Source organism: Palaemon carinicauda, chromosome 5 (assembly GCF_036898095.1).
Source record: "Palaemon carinicauda isolate YSFRI2023 chromosome 5, ASM3689809v2, whole genome shotgun sequence".
Taxonomy (NCBI): domain Eukaryota; kingdom Metazoa; phylum Arthropoda; class Malacostraca; order Decapoda; family Palaemonidae; genus Palaemon; species Palaemon carinicauda.
The window spans coordinates 134,169,434-134,194,150 of NC_090729.1; the positions used below are offsets into that span (position 1 = coordinate 134,169,434).

At 36.2% G+C, this 24,717-nt stretch overlaps 1 protein-coding gene across 8 annotated transcripts in view; it reads left to right on the forward strand.

The window, feature by feature from the left end:
* The window catches only part of LOC137641487 (longitudinals lacking protein, isoforms H/M/V-like), a 127,200-nt gene that overhangs the window by 96,930 nt on the left and 5,553 nt on the right, over positions 1–24,717 (forward strand). For 3 of the 8 annotated variants that reach the window (XM_068374104.1, XM_068374102.1, XM_068374103.1), the window contains exons 2-6: positions 16,125–16,271; positions 17,733–18,711; positions 18,903–19,296; positions 19,511–19,758; positions 20,458–20,684. In XM_068374104.1, coding sequence (XP_068230205.1) covers positions 16,154–16,271; positions 17,733–18,711; positions 18,903–19,296; positions 19,511–19,758; positions 20,458–20,684 — 1,966 coding nt within the window. In that variant the 5' untranslated portion in view covers positions 16,125–16,153. Of the gene's footprint in view, positions 1–4,571; positions 4,705–5,416; positions 5,721–15,120; positions 15,142–16,124; positions 16,272–17,732; positions 18,712–18,902; positions 19,297–19,510; positions 19,759–20,457; positions 20,685–24,717 lie in introns of those variants that run through there. The other 5 variants (XM_068374099.1, XM_068374106.1, XM_068374100.1 and 2 more) reach the window with 4 other exon arrangements.

Sequence of the window (24,717 nt, forward strand, 5' to 3'; positions counted from 1 at the left end):
GGTGAATTTTAAAATAAACATTATTCCTTAAATCAATCTAGATGTACACGAGGCATATGATAATTTCCTTGATTTGAATAACAGACGTTGCTGTAATTGATTATTATATATAGCTAAGCTGCAACCCTAATTATAAAATCAAAATCCTCCAAGGCTAAGGGCCCTGAAGCAAAGAATAAACTATTAGAGAGAAATAAAGAAATATAAATTATTGAGTATATTTTGAGTATATTAAGATAAATAGCACTGTTAAACTGATAAATACCATGTAATCTATGAAACAAGACCCATGTCAACCGTCTCAACGGAAAGGCATTTGCACTAAGTTTGAACTTTCAATATCCTTGTAATTTGCGAAAGAGATCCGACGTAGAAGGGAAGGCTACTGGTACCTCTCTCTCTCTCTCCTCTCTCTCTCTCTCTCCTCTCTCTGTAGAAGTTGCTTGTATCAAACCTTTTGGCCTACTCCAGTTTCTTGCTAAATAAGTAAAAGCTTCAAACATTTTTTTTTTCTAATTTGCATGTCATATGCAACTGTAAATACAATTGCACGTATGCGAAGTTATTTTATATCTTGCTATAATCTGATAGTTCTATGTATTCAATGGTGCAAAAAAACAGATCGAAAGAAAACCAAAGAATTAAATGGCGAGATAACGTGAAGGATTAAATGGAGAGAAGAGGTTTGCTGGAAGAGGATGCCCTTGATAGGCTTCGGAGAGGGCGCATCAGGCTGCCGACCCCTTATCGTAGGGATAACGGTGGGAAGGAAGAAAGAAAAACTGATTTCTTTTGTTTAATTTTGGTTTCATGGGTCTTTGAAACACAGTATAGAACGCATTTTACTCTAGTAACTCTTTATATACGTAAATATTATGGGTTAATGAATCTTTTATAATAAGTTATAAGCTAAACTAATAATACAGTCATGCAAGCAGTGAGATCGCATTTTACTCTAGTAACTCGTTATTTAAACTGATAATAAAGATATGCATGCAGTGAAGAACATAGGTAAATTGCTCCTTATACCTTTAACTATAATGTCTGGAACGTACCTCAACGCGAGCGAAGTCAGTCTGGGTTAGAAGAAAGTTAATTCGGCAGAAAGAGAAAACTGCCGGCCAATATGTAACCGGAAGTCGGGAAATTATACTTTTTTTTTTTCTTTACCCCCTTTATTTTCTGATTGTTTGACGTCTTGTGACATATCATTCGTTGATAGACTTTGAATAATATATTTCGTTTTTTTCAATCGATCCGAAAAGTATTTAAAGTATATTATATTACACTATTTGTTAAAGAACTGGAAATAAGGTCAAGATTTGATGAAAGCACGAGAGATAAGTTTAAGAGAAAGTTTATTTTTTTCATTTATTAAATCAAAATTCCAATGAACGTTTTTTTTTTTTTTTTTAATTTGACTATGGTACGATTTTAATGGTTGGTCTTCTTTTTTTTATGAGGCAATAATGTGACATAATCCAGCATTTGGTTTAATATACATATATATATATATATATATATATAACATTATACAGTTTTAACAAACACACTATATAATATATATATATATATATATATATATTTATATTTATATATGATAAACCACAGGGAAATGAAATACTGAATGAATCCTGATTAATTTCGTTTTTATAACATCTTAAAAGAGACGAGAGCAATTATATATATATATATATATATATATACATACACATATTTAAATATCAGATGAAGTCATTCTTTATACCTGTGTCAATTTTACTTGGAGGAATTAGATGCTTAAGCCTTGTCGGATGCACCAGAGGCATGCCAGTGGTACTTAGACTTGGGCCTTTTTGCCGCTATTCGTAGTCAAGACGCACCTGTAGCGTTTGCAGCCTTTGACAGGGGGGGGGGGGGGAGATTAACATTGCCCCCTTGGTTGTTTGTTTATCAACTTTAGTTTTATTGTTTTCTTTTGGGTGATTTTGCCTTCATTATTTAACTGGTTTCTTTGCTTGTAAAATTGTATCTCTTTATGCTTGTTGTTTTCCATTGATTTATCTATATTTTTGTCCGTGTTTGCCTTCCTTTATCTTTCGTAGTTTTACTTTTTTTTTTTTAATTTATCGTTGTGTCTTGCAGTTTTGTCTCTTGGCCGGTGGTCTCGATTATAGCAAGTACCTTTTTTTTTCTTGCTCATTACAAGTCCGTACGGTATTCGGATAGCCTTGAATAAGACAGGCATTTTGTAATTCTTCATTGTGAACCGAACCCTTTGATATTGCAACTCTTGCAGAGTTTGTGGATGCAGAACCCCCGGGGTTGACAAAGCTCAACTTCTTCCTCCCAGAAAAAAAAATTAAGTTACCGAATAGGGACGGATTTTGGGCGTCGAAGATGCATTTTTTGGTAACCCCTCCTACACCCCTTACCCCCCGTCATCTCTCCATTTGAGCCAGATGGGTAAATGTTCATGAAGGTAAGATCTTGGATCCGAAGGCCAATTTCAGTTTGCACCGAAGACAATTGCTTTCAGCGTTTTGGAATGGCATAAAAACTGGAATACACTGCCCATAGCTGTGTTAAATCGACATTTCTTCCCCCAACGCTTGAATTTCAAACCCTAAGAAAACCATACCTCATGTAAATTCTTGATCCACTCTTGTTGGGGTATACGAATAATTTGATCTTTATTTGCGAGCGCTTTCACGTTGCCGTTACGTCTCTGCTGAACGAACAGTGGCCAGGTGCCTCTCTGTCTGGCAAGTCGCCCGCCCACCACGCCTCCTACCCCCCCTCCCATTCTTCACCCCCAATACCCCGCTTTGCGTCTTAGAAACGCACACACAAGGACCTCTTGCTGTCTTTCTTCCAAGTCCATTTAGCTGTCCACCCATCTTCCTTTATTCTCCTTTTACCGATTGCAGTGTGATGTTGCCAACCCAGCCCATTTCGATTCTCCAAACGAATATAAATTCAAACGGAACTACCTCTTTTTTTTTTTTTTTGCCTTCGCCTTTGACTTCACTTTGCTGGATCGGGTAGGTATGATTTGGAAGGGGAAACCTCTTTGGCATCTGACGGCGGAGGTCGCTCGTGTCTTGGGCCACTTCCACGAATCCTGTCGCTTCCAGGGCCCTGCGTCGTCGACTTTGTCACGCCTGAGGATATATTTGTAAGTGTCCCTCACCCATTCACTATGCTGTGTCCCCCCTTCTCTCTCTCTCTCTCTCTCTCTCTCTCTCTCTCTCTCTCTCTGGGGCCTGCCCTCTTTTAGTACCCCTGCACCCTCTCTGTCACCCCGGGCCCTCAGCGCTCACCTGGCTTGGCCCACCTGCCCAGCCCATAACTGGTCTTCGGAGCAAGAGCGTGTCCAACCGATCGTCTCGTAAGACTGTTTCTTCCTTACTATTTGGATTAGGAAATAGACTTTAAGACAACTACTTGCTCGAGATAGTGTTGCATTTACCCTCCACCAATGCCTTGCTAGCCACCTGCCTACAATCTCTGTGCTGTTTGTTTGTTTCAGATTTTAAAAGGACGTTCCATGAGATATTCTCTCTCTCTCTCTCTCTCTCTCTCTCTCTCTCTCTCTCTTAAAAGAGGGTGTTTGGCAATGCCTTAGCGTCATGAGTGATTTTTAAAGTGTTATGTCATATATAGATGGAATAGAATCTTGTTGTCTCTTATGCAAATTGTTGCATATTTTCTTAGATAATATTGATACCCTTTCTCCATACAGTCTATTAGGGAATCATGATTCATGCCATATCAAATTTCTTTCCTGCTTTTAAAAAAGGTACGTCACTTATTCTTTTAAAGTTATGACGAAAATTTCTTTGATAATATTATTGTAAATATCTAGCTTTGTGTGTCAAACGTGGCGCAGGAAATGAGAATTATTACCTCCTATGGATGCTTAGGTACCTGTGTTATGAGTTAATTTTTTTAGTTGCACTTCAGAAAGATAATTATTTGGTGAATATTGTTGAGGTGTCTTTTATGTAATAATCATACTGGGGACATACAGATCTTTACGCCGGCCAAACTTGCGTTCGATAATTCTGAAATATGACTCGATTGTTTTGTCTTAGTTTATTTATTTTAGAGAAAATATACGACTAAAGTTTAAACGAAAATATTTTGTTGTACTTGTGTCTAAAAGCTGTTGAACTTTTGCAGAAAGGAGCAAGACGGATTCGGTCCATAAACCTGTGGTATGTTACGAAGTTCTCTCTCTCTCTCTCTCTCTCTCTCTCTCTCCTCTCTCTCTCTCTCTTTCTCATTAGAGTTATCCAATCCACTCATTGCTTTTGTGGTCCGTCCATTCTTAAAAATGATAAATAATGCTTTCAATTTACAAAGTCTGCTTCCTCATGCGTATGTGAATAAGTTAACCAAACTTGTGATTTCGTACATTTTTTTTTTCATTTTTTTTTTTGTATTGGGAGTGTTTGGGAAATCAGAGACGGAGTGTTTGAGAAGGGGGAGGGGGGGATATCGAGGGGAGGATATGACGCACGCAAGACGTTCACACATACACACTCTTATGCACATTAACAAACACACGCACGCACACACGCCTACAGGTCCTCGCAGCAGCAGCAGCAGCAGCTCCACATGCCACAAGGCTGATGCCACAGTCCTGCTGAACGCCCAGAGAGACGGACCAGAGTCACCCAGACGCCAAGCTCAGTGTACTAGCAGCAGGTGTAGCTCGTGGTAGTTCTGGCAACTTGGCATTTGTCTTTCGATGTAGTTAAAAGCATTGTGTAATATACTCGGTGTTCATCTGCCTAATCATCCTCTTTGACTGAGAGTGTGTGATGATGATCGGCCATTTGATATGTGGATTATTCCTATCGTGTCGTGGTCATATTTATGAATGACTTCGGCTTGAACTCAAGGCTAGGGGGAGGGAGCTTGTAACAAAAGCACGCGAACTGGAACTCTAAGGAAGTGGATACGATCGTTTGAGAATGCAGTGGGAGTCCGTTTTGTGATAAGTGCACGTCCGTCGGCGATTTTTTCATATTTCGGGGAAAAAAAGGCAGACTGACGCTTTGTGTTGTTCTTTTTCGGCTTTTCGGATGCGAGTCTTGGATTACACAAGAGGTTGTTATTAGTGAAGCTTTTTATTTGGATGTTTGTGCCTTCAAGAGGAAACAGGTTCATGTCACCTGAAGTGTTCATCCAAAACAATTTTATGGGATATTAAACTTAATGTGTCATTGATTAAAGAGACGATAATATGTGTCTTTTTATGGTGTCGAGTGAAACATGTTTTTTCCTGAATAACTCTCTCTCTCTCTCTCTCCTCTCTCTCTCTCTCTCTCTCTCTCTCTCATCCGTTTTGTGACAATGACAGATGCCCCTCCAAGTAACAACAACTTTTCCCATTTGTTATATCTATTTAATTATTTTTTTTTTGCAGTGAATGGATACTATTAAGCTACCGATGTAAGAATGTGAAAGTGAGAATTTCGTCTGTGACCGTGGATCATATGCATTACAAAAGATTAAACTGAGAAGTGATTTGTAATCCATAGTAAACAATTAGACGAAGAACTTCCAAAGGTAATTCGGAACCCCAATTGGGCGTCATTTTTAGATGGAACTTTCAAAAGTGACCAACCCCACGAAGTGAAGGAAGACGTGTGGAAGTATAATTAGATAATGACCGAATTCACCGTTGATGTCATCTCGGACAGGAGATAGTGAGAGCTTTCTTTCTGATAGTGAGTATTTCTCCGGAGTAAGCTATTTTATCAGATTGGGGAAATGTCCTCAAGTGGTATTTCTCGATGCGGTAAACTTTTATCTCGATAGTGAGCATTTTGTTAGATAGCATTTACCAGACTGTAGGAAGTTTATAGCTAAATTTTAGGTTTTCTCAAAAAGTGAACCTGTTCTCGGACTGCAAACATTTTCTCAGTGAGTATTGTCCCATAGAAATAAATTTTCCCTGAAAGTAGAAAATGTTCTCTTACTGCATTTTTAGCTATCTTTCTCTAGACAATATTTACTCAGGATAACAACACCATGTCGGATTTTTTTCAGATAATACAATTCTTCAGGCATTGATTACTTTTGAGATATTTTGAAGAAAAGAATTTTACATTTAATATTTGTTCATACAGTGAGCCTTTTAACAGTAGTTCTCAGTTTCTCAGAACATTTCCTCAGATTACGATTATTTTCTCTGAGGGTGGCATTTTCTCAGAAAAGGAAAATTCCTCTTCTTAGAATTTTCCTTGAACATTTTCTTTGATAATATGTAATGTCTTTGTTGATAAAGAAAGCTTCACTTGTGCTCCTTCCTTGATATTAATCATGTTATTTAAGGTATTTATTATTAGTTAATATCAGTTAAGAAGGGAAAGGAAAGAGAAATTGCAGTAACCCGATTAAATTGTAACTAATTCAAACACGCATTTTATCACTTCCTCATTATAGTCGCTTAACTATAAAACATTTATGTTTCCATATATGTTAACATCCCTTTCTGAGTGGGGATGATGCCATAACGTGGTGAAAGGGTTTGTGTATCGCCATGATCATACTAGGTTGGTTTGCTGTGAGCAATCAGACTAAAGTTTCCCACCATCGCCAATCCGCACTGACCAGCGTGGTGTTGAAAATGGCCAAACGTCAGACGTGAGTGTGGACATGTCTGATACCTTTGTCCTGCAGTGGAATAGAAAATGCAGTATTTGTTGTCGTTGCATTAGCTAAGACGTTTTGGTCCTGACTTGCGAACGTCCGGGCGCAAGTGGCCAGAAACCACCTGAAGGAATGAATCCCCTAGAAAGGCATTACTGCTCACGTCCGCCCGCGAGAGTATGTCCGTCGTAGCATTATATTGTGATATATCATATCCGCTTCTAGTAGTTACGGATTTAATTTTTTTATGAAGGAAATATTTGATTTACCATTTATTGATTTTTTTTTGTTTCGGTTTTAGTTAAGTGACCTTTTGTTATATTTCAATCCGCTCTTTTCTAATTCATTACCTGGACACTTGACCTCGTATTTAGCATTGTTGTGGTATATGGTCGTATTTACATATGAAATATCTGATTAATTTTGTTGCTTTTCTTAAATATTTTATTTTGATCGTTTATTTCTTTTGCAGTTTATTACTATGTATTCCTTTGTTTCCTTTCGTCACTGGGCTATTTTCCTTATTAGAGCCCTTGGGCTTTTAGCATCCTGCTTTTACAACTATTGTAGCTTAGCAAATAATGATAATGATAATAATAATAATCTGTTGTATATGGGTATATTTATTATTTTTTTTGATTGAGGTTATGATTTATAAATGAACCGTTTAAAAAGATAGTTTATTTGACAAGGTAGTATTCGAAAGCAGAGTTGTGCTGCAAAAGAACATGAAAGCCATTTCATTAATGGTGCATTTCATTCAGTAAATAAATGAAATACCGAATCCAGAAAGGACTGTCTTTAATGGAAATAGAATAGAGATCATATGTGATCAAAATTCCCTTATTTGGCCTCTTAGAAGTTCAGCGGTTTGGAAAGAGAGCGCCATTGCTATTGAAAGTTGCTAGTAGATTATTATACTTTAGTAGATTATTGTACTTTATGTTTTGGGTATTTTCATATTACTTAAAAATATAAAGCCACAAATAGTAAAATATTAACGAATTCCCTTTACAATAAGAATAAATCATTATATAATATAGACCTCTACCCCTGACTACGATTAAGACTCCCATCTTATGTTAATTCTTATAGATCCCTGTCATAGAATATGCAGTATGGATACGTTAGGAAACTGAAGAAAGTTGATATCGCTTTGGGCAAATTAAGCAAGGGACTCTCATGCCATCTGTGTAACGCATCAGATATGGATTGATAAGGACAACAGCCTGCCGCAAGTGACAGGGAGTCAAGTCAAAGTTTAAAGAGAAGGAAAATGAGAAGGTGTTTTCTGGGCTTGGTGAAACTTACAGAAGACAGGCAACGAAAATTGGTAGATGTTCTGAAGCTCCTCTATTTATATGAACCATGTGTTTTTATCTTTTAAGTGCAACAACGGTGATATAACACACACACACACACATACACACACACACACATATATATATATATATATATATATAGTATATATATAAATATAAATATGTAAATATGTAAATATAGATATATATCTATATATATATATATATCAATTTCGATGCTTTCGAGAATCATTGTCAGGTTAACCCATGACTCTCTTAGTTTATACACGGAAATTATTGCATAAATCAGACTGTAAGACTTTCAGCGTTCTGCACCAATTGATTCATGTGATATTGTAAGGAATTGTTTACGTAATAAGATTCAGGATTCATCCTTGAATCCTAATGATCATCTTTATACAAAGGCCGCAAGTAAATGACCTTTAGTAAGAAGGCACTCCCTAAGCCCGTCAAGAGACGTAGGAATGGGTCGTGGGTCCGTAGGCCACATGTCCCGAGGGTGGCCGATGTGATTGGGCAAGTTGGAAGGGCAGGAGTGGCTACGTCAAATCCTGAGTTCGTCAGGTGGCTTGTGGCACGCCCCCTGGCAGGAACTGTCGGGAAGTAGCGTTGCCAAATTTGACGAACGCTTTCGTGGTAGCGGGTCGCAGGAAGGTCCGGAATAATAATAATGATGATGATGATAAAAAGTAAATTATATTTTTCACTTTTAAAGTTCTCTCATCCATTATCGTAATGAAAATTTCAGATTCATAATCTCTATTGCTTGAGCATAATGGGCCAGGTTATATTTTATTTAAGGGGATATTCACAGTCCTTACGGTTAAGAAGTATAATGAGAGTATTGTGATGGAAGCCTTTTTTCATGTACACTGAGAACACTTCCACATTCATCTTTTAGCTCAATTGTCTTTCATTCAGCTGTTACATTTTCTATTGTTTTTCATTATGAAAATGTCGTGTCGGAAAAGTTTTGTTTTCTCTGTCGCAGCCCGTTATTGATAGGTAAAATTAATCTCTCTCTCTCTCTCTCTCTCTCTCCTCTCTCTCTCTCTCTCTCAAAAAATGCTCAGGGCTCAATGTTGCCAAGAAACTTCGTCCCTAAAGTTAAATGAGCTGAAAACTTATTTTTACCTGTTATCCTCAAACTCGTTTTTTTTCAATAGATCGCTCAGTCGGCTTCGTTTTCTCTCGTTAGCCTACACTAATTCATTAAATTTTTTATTTATGAATTTATGTGTTTTAGTTTGACCTTAATTCACAATTCTAACGGGTAACTGCTTAATTTGACGGCACAGTAAAGATCTCAGTGAAACATCTTTTGGTTTGGAATTATTTGATTAATATTGATATATTTTAATGAATCTTGTATGTTAAAATCGAGGCTGTTTGTCGGAGGTGGCACCGGTTGGAAATCTTTGCAACACCAAAATGGCTTAGTTATCGTCTCGAAATAAATAAATAACCGATGAATAAATTATTACGTCCGACAACGAAGTTGGGAGTAGGTTATGTTTTCTCCGATGTTCGTCTGTTTTTTTTTTATGCGTGAACAACTTCTGGCCACAATCTCTCTCACAGAGTAGTAAAACTTTCAGAGATTAATTGTTATGTTGAGATGTGAAAGGGACTCAATTTTGAAAGTCCTAGGTCAAAGGTCAAGGTCGAGAAATAAGCTGCCGTGGCGGAGGTCTGCGCTCTACTGAATGCCCTCTATTCAATTGTTACCATTTCCTGGTGATAAAAATTTAAGAATGAAAATCTCTGATAGATGTAAATGTGTGGTTTCATGGTGGCACATGTCACTTGAGCTTAGCCTTATTAATGACTTTACCCTTCCCCGACATGTCCTTATTAACAATACATTGTCTAACAATTTGTTATATCATAGAGAATTTTATAAATTCTTTTTTTTTTTTTCTTTTTTTTTATGGGAAGACCAGTGTGGAAAGCATTCTTAATTGTCTTGGTTAGGCTTAATGAGAAATATGGAAAATGGGGCAACATATCGAGATTTACTCTGAAAGAACTATCTTTTAGAATATTGCGAATTAATATCAAAATAATTAAGATAATGTAAATTATATTAATTATTTTTTAACATCTGGTATTTGGCTGAATCTTGGATATTGGCAGTCATTGCTTTTGACTTTTGACTTTTGACTTTTAACTCAACAGGACCTTATCTGCAAGTCGGGAAAAAACTTATTATTATTTCACTGTGAACATAGCGTGTTCAATTATTCAAAATACCTGTAGTTACAGATGGCTTCAAACTGTTGGAACCTAGATTTATGTCTACTTTAGGCTCCAGAGCCTTTAAATATGCGACCCCGAGACTATATGATAAGCTCCCACGAAACATTCGAATGACTGAAGACATTAAGGCTTTCAAGAGGAAACTGAGGACTTTCTTATTTCATGAGTCTTTTGACAGTGACGATTTAACAGTAAATGAACAATACGTGATATGAAACGTTTAAATGCACTGAACGAACAAGGTAAAACGACAATGGAAGTCCTGTAGAGAGTGGGGTTCCTTTGCTGTATGGGACCGGGAAAGCAGACATGAAAGTAAGTAAAGTAAAATAACCACCTTGTACTATTTTTAGAATGTATAGTTACGTCATTTTTTTCAAGAAACCGTAAGAAAATTAAATTGTGACACTTGCCACTAATTAAGTTGATTCTTTGACTGCAAGGAATCTTGCAAGTTTCCCTAATGATGACCAGGAAAGCGTAAGCTTTAATATATATATATATATATATATATGTGTGTGTGTGTGTGTGTGTGTGTGTGTGTGGACATTCCAACAAGGAATTTGTTGATAAGCTAATATGAACTCAGCTTTGCAACAGAAAAAAAAAAACATTTGATCGGCAATCGAGCGCCGTAATGAGGATCAGCACATTTCATTACTAAGAATTAAAAAGTATCACGGGACTACTACTAATTCTCATGAGAGGTTGATAGTCAGGTCTCTAAGAGTGTCAGTTAAATAGTACTGCCATAGGGCACCGACCCTCGTCAGTCTACGGTAAATACCCAATCGGTATCTGTCAGTGGGACTTCGCTTACAATATATCTCGTGTTGCTCATTAGACACTTCTAAGTTTTTTTTTTTTTTTTTTTTTTTTTTACTGGCTCCTGTGGCAACAGGATTACTCTTTTTTTCAATTTTTTTTTTGTTTGCCTCCTATTGGCTTCCTGTTCAATCTTTTCAATTTTACTTCGTATTATATGACACTTGTATTCATAAAACAAATCTCTCGGTGACTCCTGTGAATGTAGCAGGTGACTCAGTGGTCTCTTCAATTCAACTACTGTTTAATACAATACTTTCTTTTCTTCAATGTTTGTCTCCTACAACCTTCCTGCTCAATCTCTTTCATTTTACTTTTGATCAAATGGCCTGTTATCACAAAATAAATCTCTTGGTGAGTCCTGTGAATGTAGCAGTGTGGGTCCTGTTGGGACTCAGTGGTCTCTTTAATCCAACTACTGCATAATACAATACCTTTAGCAAGGTATAAAGTACTCTATAGACTTCGACTTTTAGCATGTCATCTGCGTTATCTTTGACCCCCGCTTTGTATGGAAAGTCCTTTGAACAAAGTCCAGACGTCATTTCGTTTTCTAGAAGTCGAGGATGAAGAAAGGGAACGCGATTTTTGTCGGAAGATAATGACTGATTGTAAGGAATTGAAATCTGTCATGGTTTATGTTATCTTATCTCCCGTCTTCCCTTATTGATATGTCATTAGATTAAATATGTCTACAGTGTCAAATGTTAGGGCCTAGGTATTTAATGTTTAATTAGGCTGAGCGATTTTTACATTAACGAATTTCTCCAACCTTGTGATGCAAATCACTAAATACTCTACTCCTTCCTATGATTTGTGTAAGAGACAGTCTTCTTATCAGTCATATCCACGCAAATTGTAATCAGTCGTACTAATGATAAAACACTAAGGTCTATCATGGACCTGTTGAAATTCATTCACACTTATTTTCTCAGAAGACAAATTGTCTGATAATAAGAGTTAGGATTACTATCCTAATTGAGATGTTCTTTGAATAATCACTACGTCGGAATTGTTGATATGATTTATGTCGTGCGGAAAGTAGTTGTTTAAGTATTTGCATGATTACCTGCAATTGACTCTGGCAATCTGTAGCTCTTCCGACTTCTTTTATAGACTTACGGAGTTGGGCCATAGTCTACCCGTATCTTGGGTTTTTATTTATTTGAGAGAGAGAGAGAGAGAGAGAGAGAGAGAGAGAGAGAGAGAGAGAGAGAGAGAGAGAGTAACTGTTTTTTGTTTTCTTTTATAATCGTATCGAATATAAATTACTATGCAGTATAACTTACGACCTCTCTCTCTCTCTCTCTCTCTCTCTCTCTCTCTCTCTCTCTCTATATATATATATATATATATATATATATATAATATGAATTAATCAAATGGTTAATATAAGAGCTAACCGTGTATGTAGAACAACTACCGTAATATGGTATATATTATTATATTATTAGACAACTGGGTACTACTAAACGCTGGCATGTGGTGAATATCTTACTTATCAGCGATAATATCTGTTTAACGTTTACATGTTATGTGTCGGTATGCGGTCAGGCACTGCAAGTCAAGACACCTGTGGTCGAGGTATTGTGGCCAGAGTCAATTTTTCTCGGTCCCTAGGGGAAGGGGAGGGTTATTTTCGCCGGTGCACCTCACGCAGTACACTGTAGGCATTACTTGAGTGTCTTTGCAGCTGCAGTCACTTTTTACCTGCTACTTTTACCTATATTATTATTACTCCCAGCTAAGAAAAAACCTTAGTTGGAAATGCAGAATGCTATAAAGCCACGGGCTCCAATAGGGAAAATAGACCAGCGAGGAAAGGAAACCTATAGAATAATGTGCCTGGATGTACCTTCAAGCTAGAGAACTTTAACCCTAGACAGTGGAAGACCATGGTTTAGAGGCTATGGCACTACCCATGACTGAAGAACAATGGTTTGATATTGGGTCCTTCTCCAATCTCCTAGCGTTTACCCTCCCGGATGCCCTTGAGTACCGAATGGCCTCCTCAGCCTCAGAACCAGACCATATAGCTAAACTTCACAAACTCAACCTGTCTGTGTGTGTGGCTGATAGAGAGATACATACACAATGCAGTTGAAGGGTTCCAGTCTGTGACTCTTGCATTGACGTGTATGCGGTTAGAGATCGCCCCCTCTTCTGTCTGTATTTGTTTTCAGCATTAACAATAGACTTTTGGGTCCTTTGACTAGCAAGATTGTACTTTATTGGATCCTTCTCTCTAGTTACTGTCCATTTTCACTTTACCTACACACACACACACACACACCGAATAGTCTGGCCTATTCTTTACATATTCTCTTCAGTCCTCATACATCTGACAACACTGAAATTACCAAACAATTCTTCTCCACCCAAGGGGTTAACTACTGCACTGTAATCGTTCTGTGGCCGCTTTCCTCTTAGTAAGGGTAGAAGAGACTCTTTAGCTATGGTAAGCAGCTCATCTAGGAGAAGGACACTCCAAAATCAAACCATTGTTTTCTGGTCTTAGGTAGTGCCATAGCCTCTGTACCATGGTCTTCCACTATCTTGGGTTCGAGTTCTCTTGCTTGTGGGTACGCTCGGGCACACTATTCTATCTTATTTCTCTTCCTCTTGTTTTGTTAAAGTTTTTATAGTTTATATAGTATATATTCATTTTAATGTTGTTATCTGTAGCATCCTGCTTTTCAAACTAGGGTTGTAGCTTAGCAAGTAATAATAATAATAATAATAATATCATATGGCAGTAAGGTCAGTGACCTCGACAAGGGCTGCCGCAGGAGTTAATTGCATTGCTCTGACAATCTTCTTATAGAGAGAAAATCGCTTTGAGTTATCTGCCTCAGCAAGAAACATATTAGTGTAGGCCTATTCTTTCTTATAGCGTTGGGTTGGGTGGGGTTCGGTAAAGGACGGCCTTTTTTTCTTTTAATATTCCTCATGGTTGTGGATTTACTTAAGTATTACTTTTAAATTTTCTCTTGGTCAATATCAAATTGTGTTCTAGTCACATTTTAAGCTATTTTCTTCTAATACCATATAGCCTAATTTTGCTTGAAAAAAAAAACTGCAAAATCTCTCTCTCTCTCTCTCTCTCTCTCTCTCTCTCTCTCGTTGATATATCTGGCCCTGTTCTCTTGAGATCAAGGGAAGATCCCCTCTCCTTAGGCTTAGACGGTCTTGTTCTGCCATCTGTTAATCATTTACAGTGTTAAATGGTAGGCCTAATCCCATGATTCCAGCACTCCATGGCTGTTTATATCTCTTATCGACTTAACAGTGGAAGTTTCTTCCTGACTCTTTCTCGGAAGCTTCACTATGTCTTTATATTTTCAGTTACACTAGGGCATTAGTTTCTAAAAGTGCCCTTAATGGACGAAGAATACCTATGAATTTACATCGTTTGTATAATTTCATTTCCCACATTTCGAATTTCGTTGAAGATTAAACGATATCAACATTCCTACTCCTGAAATGTAAGAATTATTTAGGTGGTTAAGTGTTTTTCATTCCATCTTGAATTATTGATATCGAGGTTTTCGGTGGGAAAATTAAAAAGTCCTTGTACTTGCCTGTATTATGTTTATCGAGAAGAGTTCATTGCCCTTCAACCCTTATAATTGCCGAGATCTATTAAATGTGATCTGCAGATCTCATATATATTTTTTTTAAATGGCCCCCGTAAGACAACTCATAAAACAAACATTGGTGCAGCGAAAGGTGTGTTTGCTCTTCAGGGTTTGAATGGTCATTGGTTATTAGTGACTGTAAATGTATGCGAGACGCGTTCTTAACGAAGGCGGGTTAAGAATAATTAATCAATCCTTTGTCATCTAAGTGGGTGTGTTGATGTAGCCGTCCTCAGAGGGCAAAAAAAAAAGAAAAAAAAAAGGAAGAAAGAAAAAATATTATTTGAGTTACTTGCAAGTAGTATGCGGTTCCGGTTACATTCATCACACTTGGTGTGAATGACAAATAAACCATGTTCCGAGAGAGAGAGAGAGAGAGAGAGAGAGAGAGAGAGAGAGAGAGAATACGTCGAACTTGGTACAAGTGGTGACCACAACATAGCATACAACTTGTAAGTCTTCCTACTACAGTGGCGAAACAGTGGGTTGTCTCAGTAAAGAGATTTTTTTGCAGCATTAAACAGTCGACTTGCCTTTTATTTTGTTGTAATTTTATATTAGTTTTTATTATTTCATATAGAGGAACAATAGCCCATGTGTTATCATCTTGCCTATCCATAAAGTATGGAACTAATTACTTTGAGATTTTGTTTTTTTATTGCTAAAGAAAAGTTATGGATTGCCAAATACTGTAGAATCATTTTTCACTTCAGAAAAGATTGTTGTAGATGTCAGGTCATCTTATGATAATACTGATTTTCCTTTATTATGTGTCAAAGTATTTTGATCTTTAAAGTTTTAGTCTATTATTTTATCTTTTATCTTTTCGTGGTTCCCAGAACAGAAGTTATCAAAATTTGCATTATTCCTTCATATATTATTTCCCTATTATCATCTTGTTTCTATGTTCAATATATATGGTACTATTACTCTTTTACGGAATCGTTATCAGATTGTGATGAAATTATTACGGTATAATGTTTGTAATTGCATCAAGATTTACCTTTTCTTTATTTAACTTTATGTCATTTAGAGATCTTTTTAATAACAAATCCCTAAAGGCTGATGTTAGTTAGCATGTTCTTCAGTTTAGTTATGAGGTCTGGAAAATATTTTATAGGTTAAAGAGAATTTTCTTAATGAGAGTGATTTCTGTGATGTCTGCCAAGTTATACCGAGACCGTTCATAATGTTAGAGCAGTTCTTAGGATTTCTGCTGGTAGTCATGAAATAGTAGAAATGAGATGGTAAAGCTGTTGTAATTTATTGTCTTGATTGTAACATTTGAAATGTTTTGGCTATAATTTGTTCCATTATAAAAGAATTGTTCACAATAGACATTTATATAAGGGCTATTCCTGTAGCTCAAACTTTGTGTAGATTTTTATCCAATGAGTGTTTGTTACGTATACTAATTTTTATTTATATTTTTCAGGTTGTTGATCCAATGAGGTGACAGTAGCAATGGGGACCTTTCAGAAGTTCTGCTTACGGTGGAACAATCATACCACAAACCTTCTTGGGACCCTTGGACATATTTTGTCATCAGAACAACACACGGATGTGACATTATGCTGTCAGGGTAAGAATTGCCATACTTTTGTTCATCATTACTTTTTTCATACTCATAATAATCACCAAGTTTAATTTACTATAGATATTCCTCAAGTTACCCTGATTTGTAAGAGGTGTGTGCATAATCGTGATTCATTAAAAAGCTGTACCAATTATTCATTGCTGTTTGTCAAAGTTATCAGCTACAAACCCTTAGTGTATTAGAATTTATCTGTTAGAATTGCTCTCAAATATCATCTGCAATTTTTAATAGAATAAAAGTGTGATGATATGCATTTTCTTGTTAAATATATGATGCAATAAGAAAATATGTAGGGAATATTATGCCACACTACTAGGTGAGGGGATAGGAAAAAACCCATACTTAGAGAAAGGCATCCAACATCACACTGTCTAGTTAGTTTTAGGAAGGCCCCATTTTCTCCTGGTAGTTGTAGCTAGTAAGTTAGATTTGCTGCAGAAACATGGGAATTGACAAAGAATTTAAAAAGACTAGTGATGACAATCTTGGAAATTCCTTATGATACTTGGTTGGTGCTGTAGGAACACATAATTTCTACATTCTGTAAGGTTTTCATAGTTGACAAATCCTTTATGAAAAGGTTGCAATATTCCCACAATCATTAGTTTGGATTTTGGTTAAGCATCACTCGTTGCTAAAAGACGTCTCCCTACTGGAAAGACTTGGCATTTTGATTGTTGTGAAGGGGTATTTTTTTTTAGTATTAAGTAGTATACTTTGAGATATCAATACTTATATCTCAAAGTATACTACTGAATACTAAAAAAAAATACCCCTTCACAACAATCAAAATGCTAAGTCTTTCCAGTAGGGAGACGTCTTTTAGCAACGAGTGATGCTTAACCAAGGTGATCAGATAAAGGAAATGTGAAATCCTGTTTTATTTATTTGATCGAGAAGTGATCTATGCTAATTGAATGGTTAAAAGTTAGTGGTCGACCCAGTCAGAATTCATCCATTACTTAATTACGTTCATTTGAATTATTGCCTCCGATATTTTAATGAAATTTTTTTATTTCTGTATGTTTTGAAGCTATTAATTTCCTATATTTTTACAATTATAAATTATGTTGCTGCGATACCTTCTACTCTCCCTGTTTCTCTCACGTATGATTAGGAATTCATGGTATACAAGTCTTACATTTTTTGTCTTTATATTAACATAATTTTCTGTTACTCATTATGGATAGTAAATATGTCGTCAAATATCTCAACTCTACAGAATGTTTAACCATTAATGATCCAGATTATGATGTGCATTAGCAAATAGCACAAGTTATGATAACTCAGACCAGATTATTTAAAGAAAAAAAATTTAACCTTTATAGGAATTTGGTTTTTGTAGAAAGATTTATTTTTCATCTTTTGTTGCTTTTCTCTGGGTAAGTAGATTGCCGTAACTTTACTATATCTGGAGGTCATTTACAAGAAATGTTTGATTTTCAGGCGAGGTGTGGCGTCTACACAAGCTGGTTTTGTGTGCATCTAGCAGTCATTTTGAAAAATTGCTAGGTGCTCTTCCACCTGGTCAGTCACCCATCGTAGTGCTGGATGGCCCACATCCACAAGATGTAGCATCTTTAATACAGTTTATTTATCATGGTGAAGTTAATGTGGACCAAGAAAACCTTGCCTCACTTTTGCGTACTGCCGAGAGTCTTAAAATTAAAGGACTTGCTGAGGTATCTTCGGTGACAAGTAGCAGCGCTGAACATAAGAATCAAATTGATGGAGAGAGCCAAAGACATGCCAGTCGAAGTCGATCAAGACCCAACAGTTGCCAGCCTACTCCCATATATACATTAGGGAGTGAGTATCCAGTAGGGATGTATAGCCTTGTTACCCAGGCAATATCACCACAAACTCAAATTGTACCTGATCATGTTGAGCGGGACCCATCACCCCTTAACCTTTCCTTCAGTCAAACCTTGAAAAATATCCATGATGAGACTCCACAGGAAAGACAGGAAAGAAGGAACCGACTTGATAATTTGCTGTATGCAGCTACCGAGCGAAGTAAAAAGGAGGAGAGACGAGAAGCTCGGAGAGAAGCCCGAGAAGCTGCTTTAAGAGAAGCTGCAGCTATGCGAGAAGCTTCTGTGATGGTAACTCAAGATACCTCAGTTCTTCCACCTGTGGCAAAACGACCCCGTGTATCAGAAGGGTCGCAAAATAATACTCTTCCTGCTCACCCAGCATTCCATATTCCTGTAATGAATCTGACTTTACCTTCTGGGGCTGCTACATCATTTGTAACTTCACATTCCACAACTACCACTCAGACCCAGCCAGTGGTTTATGAGGCTGGACCCCATGTAGAATGTCATTCAATAGTTTCTCAACAAGAGCCAATGCAAGAACAACAAGAAGTAGAAGTTGTTTCCTCAAAGTCACCTGTTAAAACAGAAAGAATTGAGGTTCTAAGGTAAGTCCTTTAGTTTTCACAGTACTTTACATAGCTTGAGTTTCAAAGGAAATATCAAAGTTTGCATTAGGATCATCAGGCTATAAGGTATTATTCTTTGATTGTACAATAATTCTATATATGGACACCTACTGTAGACTTTAATCCAATTTCTTATGAACAAAGTGCTGATTAATTTTCTGCTCCTGCAGTGATACAAGTGCCATAGAGGAAGTAGCAGTGCATAGTGATGAAAGTGACACGCAGAGTGCTCCTGAAACTCCAAGTGATCTTACTACTCCAAATCGAGCACGTGCAACAACTCCCGTCCCAACTTGTACCACCACAGCTACTCAAGTTAGTCTGTCCAGCTCTTGTGCCATAGATGATGTTAGTTCGTCATCGGCTTATACTACTCCGGCCAGCACAGCCACCCCTACCAGTGCCACTAATACAGTATCAGTTTCGCCTCAATCAGAGTCTGGAGAAGAAAAGGTTCCACCATATTTTCACACTATACTTCGTCAAGTAGCAGAGGGAAATTCTAATGGAGAAGCTGTTTCTACCAATGCACAACGAGTAACAATCAACATGCGAACATTCAAGGTTTGTGATCGTACATTTCAATTAGTGGTGCTTGAAGTTGTTACAAATAATACAATGATATATAAATAAGCTTAAAATTTATTTAATGCGTAAGTATATTTTACACAATTTATTTGCTTGTTGCATGAGAAAGATTATTATGGAAAGCCTTGATATTTAAGATTTTGTACAGCATTTATATTCTGTATTACTATCTCATTGAAATCTTTTATAGGAAGAATGGCGTCGTCAGTTGTTAGTTGATTATAACACAAGAACCAATATGAGTATCTGTATGCTTTGCTTTACCACCTTCAAATCGTATGATGGACCACGAAAGAACACCTATGTTAAACATGCAAAGCGATTCCACCCATCTTTAGAAGAATACTCGGAAGAAGAGAGGGATCTCATTATTAGTATGTATGAAAAATACCACAAGTATGATGTAGATATGCAAAAAGAAGTCAACAAGTCATACAGGTAATTCTGAGAATAAGTGTATACTGTACCAGTATTTTAAGAGATGAGTTTAAAAGTATTTATATTTGAGTTCACTGTCTGTATGCAATTTCCCATAATGCCTGTAACATAAATTCATAATAGGAAAGTTTGACTTAAGAATGTGGAGAACATCAGTTGTTTTATTAGGGAGATAGGTTTCTTTATTAAAGGAAAACAACCAAAGATATTTTGTCACTCCTTCTTAATATGGGTATCTAACACTCGCTCCAGTAACTCTCAATGGTGTTGCCAATCAGTGATGATATACCCTCTGTCTATGGAGAGGTAGAACTGCTAATGAAATTAAGATATCTTAATAGAATAGTGGATACAATAGTTTTTAACATTTTATTATGCAATCATACATGATTGGCATTTATTGTAAAATAAACATTCATAATTCATCTTACTCTTGACAGCATCACATGATTTCATTTGGACCTCTTTCCCTAAGTGTTTGAGTTTACCTTTGGAAATTTTTTCTAGTTGTACTAAAGTTCTAGTTATAAATTTAAATTAAAAAGGTATTATTCTAGACAATTAGAAAGATTTCATTATCTAGATTACTGGAGTTTATCATAATTTCATTGAAATGTATTTAATGGTTTTTACTGATTTTTGTTTTCACAAGAGCGTTTTGGTTTCCTTAAATTTCAATAACAATTACGAACTTTTCAGGGCAGCAAATGCTATTGTAGCTCTTGGAAAGAAGGGTGCTAAACATAATGAGGCAACAGCAGAGATCCCAACCACTACTGGGACAAACGGTGTTACAACTAAACAAGAGATGGGTTCAAATATTGCTGCAGCTAAACCTGAAACAGTAGAACCAGAGGCTCATGATGATAGAGAATCAGCAGCTGAAAATATTAATGTTAAAGAAGAGGATGTTGCTACAAGTTCAGGTACATACTCTTTATTGTATTTTCATTGTGAAGAGCATGAAAGGTACAAAATATCTTGCTTGAAAATAAACTTAATCACCTTCCATTATGAATAGCATTTAGGATTAGTTGTAGTTGTAGGAAGTTTAATACTAAGTGGGTTTAAAAGTGGTAAAAACTGTACCAGTAATTAAAATGTTATCTTATGTATACTTTAAGGGTATCGGCATCCTAGAAAATAGCCATATTTGGTCACAGCCATTTTCTGATTTTGTAATTTTTACGCTGTAAAAGGTCTATTCCATTGCTAGACAAAAGATTATGTCATTTAGATGCGTCCTTATAGGTTGAAAAAGCAATTTTTTTCCGCGCAAATACACCCAGAATTTCCTTATGACCACTGAAATCATTGCTTTCTGAGAAAATTCCTCAATATTTATGGTTATATTCTTATTTTGTTTTCCGTACGATACATGGAAGTGTTCTGAAGAACCACGTGAAGTGAAGTAATTTGTTCAGGAGCATATCGATACTCAGGCAATGGATACACTACTGGGACCAAGTAATGCTTTTTTATGGCAGCAAGCTTTTTTTTTTTATCAAGCAAATGTTGTGCAAAGACATGGTTTACAGGAGGATCCTGAAATTTGAGATGATTTCTCTTTGACATTATCTGATGACGAAGAATCCCCTCCTGCAATCGATAAGGAGGAAAAAGAAATTCCTCTAACAAGTATTGATCTTAGAAGTAAGCTCATGGAAAACTATATCAGTATGAGAGAGCAGTATTCAAAAGTTGGGAATGATAATGACAAAATCCTTTTTGTATCGAAAAATGAAATAGAAAATTTGGTGAGTAAACTTAACATGTAATGATTGTGGAAAATTTGCTAAAGTGGACGTAGTGAAAAAAAAAATTATTTAAGCGTATCATAAGAGTGGCTAATTTATCTTTAGAAAGATAGGGGACCAAGGGCCTTGTAGTGATGAGAGATCAACTAAGAGCTTTTTCAGCGAAGGTGAATGAAAAAAAATCTTTAAAGGGCATTTTCCTCAAAACATTTTTTTCGTTTCAAATTTTATCTACTTTAGTTTTAAAGATATTTTAAATATTCAAAAATCTTTATAATGTCTGATTCTGGTGTCTTTCAAGCAATAACTTTTGAATTTCATCCCAGCATTTTTTTTTTCTTAATTCATGTATTACTGTGAAATGATTTTTTTTAACTTTTAGAAAATAAAGGAAAAAAATTCAGTGCTTTGTAAAGTTATTTGCATTCTATATATCTTAGTTTCTGTTATGAACACAATCAAACTGTGTTAATTCCAAAACTGTAACTCAAAAAAATATTTCCGAACCCACCGATGGCCTTACTTGCTACGTATTATGAATAGTAATGATAACTATTTTTTTAATTGCCGAGGAATATTGAAATAGCATGGATTTTTGCTATTTATATTATTATTATTACAGTGAACCCTCGCTACTTCGCGGTTCGACCATCGCGGATTCACCACTTAGCTGATTTTTTTCATAACCCATGTATATACATATATCGTGGATTTTCCGGAAATTTCGAAAATACCCGATGTGACCGATGGTGCGAGATTGGAGAAAGTAAGGAAAATTGAATCATGATTGATTTTCAATATAAATGAAACTTTGAGGAGCAACAAAGATATCATTTGTTAGAGAGATAGAGAGAAGTAAGGAATGGGAGGTAGTGAAAAGTAAAGAGAGAGAGAGAGAAAGAGAGAGAGAGAGAGAGAGAGAGAGAGAGAGAGAGAGAGAGAGAGAGAGAGGGTTTAAATGTAATAAACAAAAATATTTGATAGGTTATAACACATTGGTGCTTATGTAATATCAACTGTATACTGTAGACGGTTTGAATAAGTCAAGAAATGGTATAAACGATACTTTTTTAGTGTATTCGTACACTCTCAGGAGCGGCAGCTAGATGTCAGTTGATCTAATCACAGCCAAAAGTAAAACAAAAAGAAGTCAACAATACTCGATTTTTAAAACACACCCGAAATTTAAAAACAAAAGTACACGCTTTCTTAATGTGCAATTAACTATTTAAAGAGTAGCAATTTTCTAGAATAAAATGATGTTTCCCCAAAAATAGTGGTTTGCTGATGAAATCGGATGCCGTATTTTTAGCTATGATTGAAATGGATGTAGACTCGGCATAATTTTTTCGTTTCGTATTTAATTGACACTAAGAAAATTAATTTTAGTTTCTTCATCTAAATGTAAGTATTGTATAACACGAAGAGAGAGAGAGAGAGAGAGAGAGAGAGAGAGAGAGAGAGAGAGAGAGAATGAATCAGCTGTTGTTATGGAATGCCGTGTTATTGTTTCGTGAGAATTTCATCGCCACGACTATAACAACAACATACTGTACTGAACTTTACAGTATTATACAGACTACTGTAATATAATAAAATAAAATATTTGTAATCTATTTTATATGAAATGGGGCTATTTTTTTTTTTTTAAATTTACATTTACGTATGTAAAACAACTCTCTCTCTCTCTCTCTCTCTCTCTCTCTCTCTCTCTCTCTCTCTCTCTCTCTCTCTCTCGTAAATTGTTTTCCTGCTTTGCTACGTTTGTATGATTTTATGTAGATACGGTAAATAATATTTGTAATAACATATTTTATAAAAGCTTTTACTGTAATATCATTATTTATCACTTTCATCATGCACGTTAAATGCCTTCGTTTGTTTACTGAGCGTACTTTATGACGCCGTCGTTTCAGGCGACGTCACAAAGAAAAACATTTCATTTGGAAGTCCTAAGAAAAATTAAGTAAAACATTGGTAATAACAAAATCAACATACTGTACTGAATATTCAATATAATCGATGCAAAAACTAATCTATACACAGATGTGTAAATGCGTTTGTTTCTTCATTATGATCAGAGATAAACGTACACAAAACATTGGTTGCCCTTTTTTATCGTGCTTTTTGGCGTGTTTAGGAAACGCATGATATAAAGTCGCCTTTAATATTTGTGCCTGTTTTAGTTTAGGGTACTGTAGTACATGCATTAAGTGTTCTGTACATTAAAGGGTAGTTTGTTAACAGTACTACGTACAAGGGAAGGTTTTAAAAGTCTGAATATACATGTTAAATAAATAGGTAAATATGGTGTCACTACTTTGCGGATTTTCACCTATCGCGGTCGGGTCTGGAACCTATCTACCGCGATAAACGAGGGTTCACTTAACTAGCCAAGCTACAACCCTAGTGGGAAAAGCAAGATACTGTACTGTATAGGGATATTTATCGTTTTTGCATTGTCGTTAAACCAAAAGCTAAATTATAAGTCCCCGAAGGGAGTTACAGTACAGTAAAACAAAATTAGCATGAATAAAGGCAGAGAGGTAAATACTCAACTCAACTTTGACGAAGAAGAGGAAGCCATTTCACACGATAATTCTTAAAAAACTGCGAAATAATTGCCCACAAGAATCAACCGAACTGTAGCCATCAGCTGCGTTTGAAGGAATGAGAAACAGGAACGTATAGGGGCACTCGAAGGCGATAGGATGTGTTACGGCTTCTTATTTATCATCCTTCCCCTTAATGGATTAGACTGGGTAAGGTCTGTTTGGGGTGCAGATATGTATGGTTATCTTAGGATACGTCCCTGATTATACACGATATCTTCGGATAGTCGTTTTCGGGGTTGGAACCCCGTTATACCTGACGGTAATTTTCTTGTAATATCAATCGCAGAAATATTATACTGTAGAAGTTGCCAGAAGGAACTTTCATCAGAACGACATGGCTCGAGCCCAAAAATAATTTTTCCAACGTCAGAATCCCTTAAAATTGAATTTTGCCGATATAGGACAGCTACACCCTCTGCATTAGGGTCATATATAATTCAGTTCAGTGCACTAACATCAGGGCTACATTTACTTTTCAATTTTGGGTTTTCAGTAAGTTTACATCCCCAGATGTTGAAATGTTGATTTTAGAACTATCACTGGTAATATTTTGCATTCCTTTTTTGTTCCTTCCTCTGTTTATATCT